This window comes from Polychytrium aggregatum, assembly GCF_025602895.1.
Source record: "Polychytrium aggregatum strain JEL109 chromosome Unknown BJ171scaffold_43, whole genome shotgun sequence".
In the NCBI taxonomy this organism is placed as follows: domain Eukaryota; kingdom Fungi; phylum Chytridiomycota; class Chytridiomycetes; order Polychytriales; genus Polychytrium; species Polychytrium aggregatum.
This window is the reverse complement of record NW_026516245.1, coordinates 100400-111983: the sequence shown is the minus strand read 5'-3', so window position 1 is coordinate 111983 and position 11584 is coordinate 100400. Positions and strand designations below refer to the sequence as shown.

Sequence of the window (11584 nt, the reverse complement as noted above, 5' to 3'; positions counted from 1 at the left end):
GCGTCTGGGCGGCTGGAACCAGGCTGCAGCCGGCGAGAACAGACGAGAGCAGACGAGAGCAGGCGAGAACAGACGAGAGCCGTCCCGGATTCACGCGAGCCGTTTCTTGTCCTCGACATCGACATCGGTTGCCTCGACAGCGAGCCCATCGATTCGATCTGCGGACACATGCCATGAGGACCAGGCAGATCCTCCTTTCCCTTGCGCTGCTTCTGGCTGTCGCGGCATCGCTGGTGTCGTGGCTCGTCCTCGCCAAGGACCGTCGTCGATGCATCCTGCCCTATATGTATCCGTATTTTCACCAGATCGACTTTGGGCCGCCACATCCCCGCTATCGCCTCTTCTGGTACATGGAGCTCCCCTATGGCATGCCACCATCCAGTCCTGTGGTATGTCGATGTACTGCCGTCTCATTCATGCGCAAAACCACTTTGTTCTGGCGGGCCATCCTGACTGGGAGGACAGCATCGGCAGCGATCGATATTCGCGGTTTGCCGCGGCTGGTAACGCAACTTTGATGCCGCCAGCCCGCCGGCCATCCCGTACTATTCATTCCAGGACATGCCGGAAGTTATGAGCAAGCCCGCTCGTTGGGATCAAGAGCACACTACCAGCACCAGCGGCTCATGTTTGGCGGGCCAGATACAAGCCAGATTCCATTTGATGTGTTCACAGGTATGGCAGCGGGACTCTGGCGATACGTTCGTCGCTCGATCCGGGCAGCCGAGCCCTGGGCTTCAGCGCATTCCGCTCTGGTGCTTTGATATCGTTGGTGATTCAAGCGTATCTGTCTGCCACCACCACCCGGACGACGATTGTGGACGGTCTGTTCCCTGGCAGTCGATACCCAGGAAGAGCTCACTGCCTTTGGAGAGGATTTGGTTCTCCAACAAGCCGAATATGTCAACGAGGCTATCGCACATATCCTCTCGCTCTATCGATCCCACGATTCCGGTCAGCCGCAGCCATCGTCGGTGATGGTCGTAGCGCACTCTATGGGCGGGATCGTTGTCCGAGTAGCGATGACGCTGCCCAGCCATCGGCCTGGATCTGTCGACACCATCTTTACGCTCTCAACGCCTCACTTGGCCCCACCCGCCAGCTTTGCCCCCGGCATGGCACAGCTATACTCCCGAGTCAACAGGATCTGGGGGCAAGGGGGATTTCAGAAGCACGCCCCGGGCTTTGAAAATGTATCGCTGGTATCGATCGCAGGCGGCAATCAGGACCACATGGTAACAAAGTCTCCAGCGTTCCAACGTTGCGGGCGGAGAAATGGCGCAAAGACTCGCGAGATTCGGATTCTTGTTCGCCGACGATGCGGCCTGGGTAACTCATTTGGTACATGTGTCCAGATCCGATCCGAGCTTTCGGAAGTGGAAGCATTCCTGCCGCATCACCATGGTTTCACCGTCTATACGACATCAATCCCGGAAGTCTGGACGTCGATTGAGCACGAGGCTATCGTCTGGTGCAGCCAGCTCTTGCACAAACTCGTGCAGGCCATGTTCAGCGCCAGGGACCCACATCGGGCGCTGAGGACACGGGATCTCTCAAGTCGCATGCAAGTGCTCGAAGCCACCTTTTTGGGAGGACTCGGACGCAGATCGGGTGCTCGCTCGGGGCAGCCCCAGCATCAACCAAGCAGCATCGTCGTTAGGGCTCCGCAAGAGGCCGCCGGCCCACTGTTTGTTGAAACGGGCCAGCCAGCGTCAAGGCCGTGGCTGGTTTTGGATCTCGGCAACGTCACGGTAACGACCGTGCTGTTGACCAACCATCCTGTGGAGGGCATATACTCGTGTGAGTCTGGCGATCCGGCCACGCAAGAGTACCAGTGCCATCCAATCGAGCACAGAGCGGCAGTCGTTCCATATACGGCACCTCAAGCACCCTTCTCTCTCGTTTCCTGGGACCGCAGGATGCGTGCTCATAGCAAGCAGCAATGGATAGCCATCGACCGATTCCGGAACTACCAGTCCGAATATCCAGACATGACGCCGATGGGCTCCTGGGTGGCGATGGTCGCGGTCGGTGATAGCGGCGGAGCAGGTACGTCGGATGACACCATCCGTGGGAAACAGCAGCGACTGTCTGTGCAATATGCATCGCACGCTGTCCATCTCCCGCTTGGATGCGAATGACAGCGTCAGCCCTTCAGCCACCCGAGAAACTAAGATCGCTATACAATGACTGCTGATAGATTTGCGATTGTCGAGCCTCGCCTGGGCTACGTTCAACACCACCGATATGTATGTCGCCACGACGGCGCCATGGATCCGCAACGGATACATCAAGTATGCCCTGGAATATCGGCGGAGCACCCACGACGCCAATGGTATGTGAGCACAGATGCAGCGATACCAGTATGCAAACCGGGAGCGAGTCCTCCGAATCGCATCATAGTGCTTGGTTTGCTCAGCGGCTGACTTTGGCTGCACCCGACGCCAATCCGCTCGAACGGATGCGCTTCATGCTCCAGATAGCAGCGACGTCGCCGTCACGGTCCACCTGTGGGCCAACGATACCTCGGATGAAAAGTACCACACCATAGCCTGCAGCAGCCGCAGACAGAGTGTCCCTCTGGCGCTGGAGCGGCTTGGAGTCAACCCTGTTCATCCGCGACCTTCCGGGCTGGGATTGCATTTTATTGCCTCACCGACGGACAAGACCTGCGAGTTCCGAGTGACGATCGACTACATCGCTACATTGGCCGAAGTCATCAGGACGAACTGGCAAAGGATACTCGAGTACGCGCTGCTGGTGGTTCTTGATGCATCGGGTCGGACAGGTAAGAAGCCAGAGCTCGGCCCGGTTGCAGTCTGGTGTACGATGGGATATGCAACTGCAGAGACTCGTAGGGGCCTCTGGCGTGCCCCCCTGAGAGCATACCCTGTGCGCAAATGATGACACTGTACGGATCTGATCCCGTTAGCCAAATCTCCAAAGCGGTCCGGCATGCAGACAGCGGCATTTTTGTTTGTGGTATTGCTCCTCAAACCTGCGGCCCTGCACGACTACGTATACGTTCCCGGGACAAGCCTCGGCGAAATATGGACCTCGCGAGTCGTAGAAATGACAGAGACGGCGCCGTGGAACTCGCTGAACTGGCACATCGCCTGGGTGTCCGTCGGAACATACCGTGCTGGCATTGGCGCCGCGTCTGTGATCCAAGGCATAGCAGCGGCACTGGTAGCTGCTGCCAGACGACTCGTTCCTCCGAGCCAACGACTCGAGAGGTGAGTACCACCGATAATCCGAGGCGCACACTCGACTGACTCGACGAGCCCAAGATGAGCCGCACGCAGAGGGGCTGCTCATACAGTTGATGTCCATCACAGATCACTCATCACGAGAGTCGCTGCCCTCGGGTTGGTGCTGCTCGTTGTTGCGACGCGGCTGCCGCTATTTTTCGGCTTCCTGGTGGGACTTTTGTCTTTGATTGCCAACCAAGCTTCGAGAATGGTAAGTTTATGCTTTCAGGATAGCACGGGACACCAGTTGAGCCGGCGCAGAGCCGCGGATATATCTATCGCCTTTGGCAGTCCCGCGACTATCGTTATGGGAGCGACCTTGCGTGTCCTCAGCACCAGCTGGGAGCGGGAGCTCGGATTGAATGTAACCTCACAACATCCCTCACCGCAATCTCGGTGGCTCTGCCAAACGGCTGATTTCCGGCACTAGCACAATCGGAGAACCGCACAGACCTCGACACTTGGCTTGTGTACACTGTCGACGCTCATTTCTGTACCGGAGCTCATCATCTGGGCAAAGGCAGCGGATCGATCCGCGAATCACATCAAGCCCATGATCGTTGTGGCCGCGGCGACGTTCTTCTGGATTGAATGCATATTCCACGATCGCATCAAACTGATCGGGTAAGACCAGCGCGAGAGAGGCAGCGGGATCGCGGGATCGTTGCTGGAGCAAAGTGCGTTGACTCGAAGATGATTGTGATGTATGGCGATGGATGGTGGTGGATGGTGGTGGATGGCGATGGATGGTGATGGATGGTGGTGCTCGGCAGTATAGTGACAATCACTTCCCGACGCTGCTCGACTTGAACGAACAGCTGGCGAGCAAGCATGTACTCGGGCGCAATCCAGGCGTTTCTGGCTGCATGGGTCGTCTTGTCGTGGGGCGATGCGTCCATGCTGCCGGCTGCTATTGGTGCCCTGGCGGCTCTGCGAATAGGCCTGTCGGTGCTTGGGTAGAAGCAGGCGAAAACGCAAGATGCATCAGGCGAGCCACGGACCAAGCAAGGACAACAAGCTCGGCTGCCAAGGACGACTGCCGAGAAGGAAGCCCAGCAGGAAACCCAGCAGGAAACCCAGCAGGAAACCCAGCAGGAAACCGACCATCCACGCGGGGTGGCTCGACGGGCGCGGCTCGTGGATGCGATGCCATGTCGCATGCACACGGCACGGCATCCCTGAAGACCAGGGGCTCGACCCCGTGGTGCCGGCACACGCAGACGGCGCCGGTTCAGGCAAAATTTCTGGCTGGGTGCAAATGCACCCCGCGGAACACGATGCTGCGTGCAGTCGAACAAGAAGTGCAGATTTGATCGGGCGTGGGACGGGCTCGGTGCGAACGCCTGTGTGCATCGAGACATGGCGGATCAATGCTTGGGTGGCCGATGGTGCGTGCGGGCGACTGCTGGTGTGGTCCAAGTAAGCCGGCGGCTGCTTGTCGCATCGTCCCTCCCCTGGTGATGAGTGCGTTGCTCAACACTCCCACGCACCAGCCTCGGCTCGACTCTGCCGGATGGCGTCCCAGCCCGACCTTGTCGCGGATGGCAAGGAGGTCGGCGTGCGAACGCGGATCGCCCGCGGCTGGTGCTGATCCGAACGCACGCCCCCTCGCCTCAGCCGCCGTGCTCGGTGCGACTGTTTGTTTGTGCTGCCTGCGATGCATGTGATGGCGAGGCGATGTATCGATGGTGGGGATGTGGTCCTTGTTGGCGGCTGCGGGATATTGATGGATATTGATGGATATTGATAGGTGTTCGTGGATGTTCGTGGATGTTCGTGGATGTTCGTCGATGCCGAAAGAACTACATGCGGGCCATGCTGCCGAGTACCATGGGCAGTTGTTAGCCGCGACTCCGTATCATCAACGGCTGCCGCATAACATCAAGAGCATCCGCCAATCAGTAACAAAACAGAACCCCACCACCCAACAGCCCCACACCAGAGTGCACTTGGCTGTCCAGCAACACCCCACCCATCTGCGACCGCGTGCTTTCTGCCCTCCTTGACCATCCGCATGCCCACACAACCCGCCTCGGCGCACCCACAATCCCCGGTTCCAGAAGGCCGTGGCTCCGTGGTATAAAGTGCTCGCTCCTGCGCTCAATCTCTCGCTCTGTCCATCCGCCGCCTGCCACCATCTGCCGCCGTCTGTCACCATGAAGGTCCTCGCTGTCGCCACCATCGCCGCTGTCGCCACCGTCGTCGCTGCCGACTACAAGTGCGTTCCCAACCCTCCGGCTCCCTCCTACGACTGCCCTGCCAGTGCCGTCGCCTGCACCAACAACCCCTTGACCGGCCTGCCCTATGATTCGTGCTGCGTTGCCGACCAGGGCCTGATGGTCTTTGCCCAGAACTGGACTGCCGGCTGTAAGTCAACTCTGCTTTGGTTACCAGCAATGAATCGGATCACACGCAACTCGCACGCAACTCGCACGCAACTCACACCTTCGCTGGATGGCTCCGGCCCCAACCAGACTGTCTCTCCTCTGCCCCCAACCACTACTGCGCCCCCTCGACCCTGAGCCACCTCCCCGACCATAAGTTCACCGTCCACGGCCTGTGGCCCGACTACTGCAACGGATCCTGTAGGTGTCACGGACTGCTGCTGTTTGTGCCGGTGCTGATCACAGCGAATCGAGCATGGCAACCCGAGCATGGCAACCCGAGCCTCGGTGATAGCCGGTTGTGTACCCGCCGCTCTTCTCTGATCCCATCGACTTTTGCCGACCCCAGACTCCAACAGCGACCTCGGCTGCGATCCCACCCGTCGTTACACCGATGTCCCCGCTCGCATCATGGGCGCCGACTCTGACCTCTATGGCAAGCTCCAGAAGATGTGGATGGGTGCCGATGGCAGCTACGACTGGTTCTGGAGCCACGAGTTCGTCAAGCACGGCACTTGCGACTCTCAGCTCAACCCCAAGTGCTACACCAACTACAAGCCCAACGAGGAGATTGTTGACTGTGAGTGTCGTCCAGCAACTGCCGGCCGCCTCAGTTTGCTGTGGTGTGGCCGTCTGGCAACACGGACTTGTCGATGCCTCTTGTCTGATACTGTGTCTGCTCGGCCAACTGACCTGCCCTGCTGCTCTACCCTGCGATTGCCAGACACCCGCCGCATCTACAGCCTCTGGAAGGAGTTTGATCTCTTTGCCGCCTTCAAGAAGCACGGCATCGTCCCCAGCAACACCACCACCTACAAGTTCAGCGCCATGCAGGCTGCCCTCAAGGCCGAGTTCGGATACGAGGGTGCCATCCAGTGTGTCACCGACAGCCAGAAGAACAAGTACCTTTCTGAGATCTGGATGTATCTCATGAACGTTGCCGGCAACAAGTTCATCCACCACGAGCCCGTTGCTGCCTACAATGGCTGCCTCAGCACCAACCAGACCGATGCCGATATCTACTACCCTCCCCAGCCCTCCCGCGGTTAAACTATTTTAGATAGAGATTGCCCAGCAGCCCGTTGCTCTTGCGCCTGCTGGACATCCCCCCCCCAACACACACCTTGGTAAATTCTATTTTCTGTGCAGTGCCCTGGTGCCACCCCCACCCCCAGGAGCCTGCTTTTCCTATGGATTGAACTCTGAGCACCTCGCTTGGAGGCTGTGTACTGCCGATGTAAACAAGATAAATCCAAAATGTCCTTGTCTTTGCACCTCGCAGCCCTATACGGCGCTGCAGTCGGATGAGAGGAGATGAGGTGCAAACATCCTCGCCGCGGAAGTGTCTCGGTATGCGAGAAAGGAGCTGTATTGTCGTTCGCCACGGACGACTGGCTCTGATTGCAAAGAGTTTGGCACAGCCTGCAGTGCCTGCTGGTGCGGGGGAAGCAAGCTAAGCTGCTGGGATCGGCCGAAGCTAGAGGCCATAGGTCTGCTCGTAGAGCTTCTTGCCGTAGTATCCGAGCCCGGCAACACCAACCAAGGCCAGACCAGCGGGGACGGGCTTGCGGGTCTTGATGGCCCGGGGCAGCATCGCCGAGGTCAGAATGGCGGACGAGGCGGATGCCAACTCAACGCCCCAGTCCTGGTTGGACTGGATCAGATACCTGAGGTCACATCGTATGGCAAGGCGTCAGCTGGCTGTGAGAGCGAGAGCAAGCCGGGTTTGCTGAATCAAGGCGAGCCGAGGAGAGGCGGTGGGTTGCAGCCTCTCCGGACGCTGCATCGACACCAGCCAGCCAAAGTCGATCGGCAACGGTTCGTGAAAGCACCACATCCCTGTGTGCAAGCCGTATCCGATCGCAAGCGCACGGGGAGCAGCGATGGCTGCCCGAGGACGATACCCACCCCGAAGCCCCAAAGAGCGCCGCAAAAGCCAGGCCGGCGATGAGCGAGGGCTTGGATCGAGTCCGGGCATAGCCGACGACACCCCCGACAGCACCTGGGTGGAGAGACTTGTGTCAGAACGACGCCAGTTGCACCCCATCAAACCAGGGGCAAAGCGAGCGAGCAGGAAGGGCGCTGGTTGTCAAGATCGTATTCTTACAGAGGCCAGAGAGAGTATAGGCAGGATGGTGCGACATCGTGGTGGGATGCTTGGGCGAGAGCCGACAGAGAGGGCGATGGTGCGGGAGATCAGCGACAGGCCGATCAAGAGCCAGCATCCGCAGGGCCGCATCGCTTGAACGCGGCCCTGGGCGGAACGAGGAAGGATCGCACCAGCCGGCTCGGCGAGAGCACCCAACATATCGCCCAGCCCTCGATATGCCCTCGATATGCCCTCGATATGCTCTGTGCACTGCAAGACACACCACCTGGCACTGCGAGAGGCCGAGCGCGCAGATGGATCTCAGAGTCTTGTTGTATTGAGAGGGTGTGTGTATTGAGCCGCAAGAGATCTAACAACCAGTCGTTGTTGGGCCTCGGAATGGAGGACCGAACAGAGCGACCCAACGGGGGGGGGGCTCAGACGACGCTGTAGTCTTCGACGGTCAGCGATGTCTCCTTGGAGAACTGCACCGGGCTTCCGCTGTCCGTGGTCTGGATATCGGCAACCGCAACGGCGCAGATCAGTCGAGGGCTGAAGAAGTTGACCTTGATGGGGTAGAAGCCATCGACGTCCTCGCTCTGGACAGAGAACTCGAGCACGCCAGAGGCGTTGCTGCGATCCACAAGCGGCAGCTGCCACTCGAGGGTGTGCGCGGCTCGGTTGATGTTGTAGTGGCCCTCGAGATCGCCGATCTTGGGGGGAGCGCCACCACTGCGACGCAGCAGAAGCAAGTCAGTATATGCACGAGGATATGGAGCAGCCAGCGACGGTGCACCTGAGCAACATGCACGTACGGATACGGGATCGAAATCACAACATCGTGGAGCTCCAGGTTGGTGTTTTGCAGCTCGTATTCAATGTTGACGTCGCAGGCACCGTGGCCCGTAGGCGATGGCCAGCAGGTGACTGGACAGGGATCGTGACGGAGACGGAGGAGGTGGGATCAGTAATGCATCTCATCTCTCTGGTTGCTATCTTGCGCATTATCCGTCGCACACAGCTGATGTCGCGAGACAATCAGCGGCATTCAGTGAAAACGTACTCAGCAGCGGACACAGGCTGTCGTCTCGCGAAGCGTATCGCCATTTCAGCAAACCCAGAGATGTGTTCGTGGGGAAAGGCCGAGATTGATCCTTCATGGCGATCACAGCGTCCGAGGAGAACAGGCTCTTGTCGACGTTGGGGTGCGTCTGCAAGGGGAACAGGTTCGTCAGCACCAACGAGAACGCAGCACAGCAGTTACACACACGACATCATACCTTGTACTGGACACTGCTGTCGGGCATGAGCTGCATGATCAGGCGCAGGCGGCTCGAGTCAGGGTCTGAGACTCTCAGCGTCATGTCGCCCTTGATCTCGAGGTTCTGCAGCCCGCCGTCGCGGTTGAACGTAGCAGCAATCTTTTCGGTAACAGAAACATGGACACTACGAAGGAATGCGGACACATCAGAACGGAGGCGCAGGTCAGAAGGTAGCCGCAATCTGCATCGCTGCTGCCGGCACAAGCATCCATGATGATGCACAGGGTTGAGCGGATGCAGTACAAACTAGATGCCACTCATGAGCACGGCCTGAGCCGTCTGGTGGGGTGGCTGTACCTTTCTTGACTGGCAGACGACTGAGCTCCTGCTGCAGGTCCGACGGCCGAAGCTTGGGCGGTGCCAGACAGCTCCTGGATGCCTTCGTCTGACTTGATCTCCTCCAGCAGCGACATGTCCTTGGCCTTCTTGCCGAGCTGCATTCCCTTTCCGGATGAAGGGCGCTGGGGAGTTGCTGAGGAGCCAAAGCTCCTGCTCATGGAGAAAATGCGCACAAATGTCAGTGCTGGATTGCGTGACTGAGCCTTGCCCGACTCGCGGGTATCGGGGTGGGAAGCCGATAATATACATTCGCTGCGAAGAGTGCACAAAGAGCAGACGCCCCGCTTCTCTAGCCTCGGAAGCGGTAAGCCAAGGTGAACGTACGGTGAGGAGCTGTAGGTGCGGTCATCGGCATAGCTGCTGCCAGAGTCGGGGTAGCCCTGGGTGCGGAATCCACCGGATCCGCCGGATCCGCCCATGCTTCCCGGGCCATATCCGCCACTGCTGGGACCATATCCGCCGCTTCCATTGCCGCCAAACTTGTTTCCAAAGCCCGACATGCCAGAGATGCTGCCAGAGAAGCCGCTCTTCTTCTGCTCGCGCTTCATCATCTCGATCTGCTTGGCCTTGCGCTTGAGCTCGTCCTTGGCCTCCTTCTCCTTGTTCTGAGGGTGCGTCGCATTGGGGCCGAGATCGAATAGGCGCGGGTCAGCTCAGCTCAGCCCAGCTCAGCTCAGATCAAATCAGCTCAGATCAGCTCAGACCAACCGACTTGCACTCATCAGTCATGCTCCCCCTCGTATCAGCCAAGTTCCGCGCAAATCAGCGCAGCAGCATCCCTTGAACGGTATTCCGGAGGCCACGAGTAAAATGCGCAGAATCGACCAGCCTCGCGCCGTTCCAAGGCCAGTGCGCTATCAAAGCCAGGCTCAGGAGCCACCGAACCGACCTTTTCGATCTCGAGCTGGATGCGCTCCTCGTGGGATTCCATCTCGACGATGGTTCGGATCTGCGGCAGAGTCACCGACTCGCGGTATCCCAGAGCAATGACTTCGTCAAAGACAGACAGCAGATCAAAGGCGTGTCGCTGGATCTCGCGTTCGTCGAACTGGCGGCAGGTCTCGGAGACGACACGGGCAAAGAGGTGCAGGGTGTCGATGTCTTGAAGGATATTGGAGTTTTTGTTGGTCACCAAAACCAAGAACAGATCATCGAGAGGCTGAGTACAAAGGTCAGAGTGTCAGTGGGGTGGTGCCAGCCATAGGACTTCTGCCAGCCATAGGGCCGATGCCAGCATGCATGGTATCGGTACTCAGATCAAACCTCTACCCACCCGCCCTAAGCACCCTGGCTGCCAACAGCAACAAGCGCCAACGGGGCTGGCCTGTTCAGCGGCGTACGAGCACATATATGCAGAGCACATCGATAGACCAAGCGCTCGGAGAAGAACAACACACCTGGTACACATAGCGCACATTCTCGGTTTCAACAAAAGTGTGCTGGTCCGAGTTGCCCATCAGCTTTGGAAACGATGCGAGGAGGCCCTCGATGCGGGAGCGAGTCATCTCGATGAACTGGCGAGAGACAATCGCTAGCGGCGAGCATTGGAGCAGGATGTGAGTAGATCGGCAGGATTTGGCTCCAAAGGCAAGCTCAACATGGAAGACTGAGGGTGACCTATGCCGTTTGAGGCTACCACGGATATGACTCTGGGTCTGCAGCCGAGGCCTGCGAGCTTGCACCGGCGTATCTACCTTTGCCCGACTTGGTGCAGATCGATGCAGCAAGAACAACCTAGATCAATCGGGAGAGGGAGCATGGTTAGTGCAGGCAGGTGCGAGGCGTATGCACTCTGACGCCCGTAGCAACTTGACAGAGGCAGATGCCAAACGGGCAGAGCAGAGTGGCTCTGCGACGCAGGAAGCCCCTGCCGGTCGCCCGGTCGGCCGGGCATCGGCGGCAGAACAGGCCTCGGCACAAAGACTGCCGGCAGAGCGACAGCCAGGCAAACGCAAGCGCACCATGTTGACGAGGAATCAGGGATGACGGCCAAAAGAGTGTTTGACCACGGCGTCGGTGTGCGATGCGGACACAGGCTGGTGCTGGAGGGCGCGGGGTCGTGCTTGATGTGCAGCAGGGGTGCCCGCAGACGGTTTGATGGCGGTGATGTGGCTCGCCGACCAGCCCAGTCGAGATGGCAAGAATTCAAGAATCTCGACGGGCTGGATCGAACCGCGCGTGTGTGTGTGTCGAGGCACA

General features: G+C 58.8%; 4 protein-coding genes across 4 annotated transcripts; 2 read left to right on the top strand and 2 right to left on the bottom strand.

Annotated features, from left to right (window-relative positions):
• Positions 1-134: 134 nt before the first annotated feature.
• Positions 135-4552, top strand: BJ171DRAFT_445833 (PGAP1-like protein-domain-containing protein). Its single transcript, XM_053108178.1, has 10 exons — positions 135-389; positions 528-675; positions 841-1235; positions 1356-2049; positions 2201-2335; positions 2480-2788; positions 2933-3236; positions 3339-3462; positions 3682-3875; positions 4070-4552. The coding sequence occupies exons 1-10, from the start codon at positions 174-176 to the stop codon at positions 4209-4211; spliced, it is 2661 nt and encodes an 886-aa protein (XP_052963116.1). The 5' UTR covers positions 135-173; the 3' UTR covers positions 4212-4552.
• Positions 4553-5375: 823 nt separating this feature from the next.
• BJ171DRAFT_602091 (ribonuclease T2-like protein) lies at positions 5376-6685 on the top strand (the record flags this gene model as incomplete). Its single annotated transcript, XM_053115137.1, has 4 exons — positions 5376-5618; positions 5726-5836; positions 5985-6215; positions 6360-6685. The coding sequence occupies exons 1-4, from the start codon at positions 5408-5410 to the stop codon at positions 6683-6685; spliced, it is 879 nt and encodes a 292-aa protein (XP_052963115.1). The 5' UTR covers positions 5376-5407.
• A 150-nt stretch (positions 6686-6835) lies between these two features.
• BJ171DRAFT_519583 (transmembrane proteins 14C-domain-containing protein) lies at positions 6836-7895 on the bottom strand. Its single transcript, XM_053112364.1, has 3 exons — positions 7743-7895; positions 7544-7637; positions 6836-7302 (listed from the first exon to the last, which is right to left on the bottom strand). Exons 1-3 carry the CDS (start codon positions 7858-7860, stop codon positions 7113-7115), a joined length of 402 nt encoding a protein of 133 aa, XP_052963114.1. The 5' UTR covers positions 7861-7895; the 3' UTR covers positions 6836-7112.
• BJ171DRAFT_519581 (uncharacterized protein) lies at positions 7762-11498 on the bottom strand. The gene is made up of 11 exons (XM_053112363.1): positions 11347-11498; positions 11080-11119; positions 10783-10916; positions 10275-10544; positions 9710-9990; positions 9344-9535; positions 9005-9170; positions 8788-8935; positions 8540-8651; positions 8008-8456; positions 7762-7791 (listed from the first exon to the last, which is right to left on the bottom strand). The coding sequence occupies exons 1-10, from the start codon at positions 11347-11349 to the stop codon at positions 8162-8164; spliced, it is 1641 nt and encodes a 546-aa protein (XP_052963113.1). The 5' UTR covers positions 11350-11498; the 3' UTR covers positions 7762-7791; positions 8008-8161.
• Positions 11499-11584: the final 86 nt, after the last annotated feature.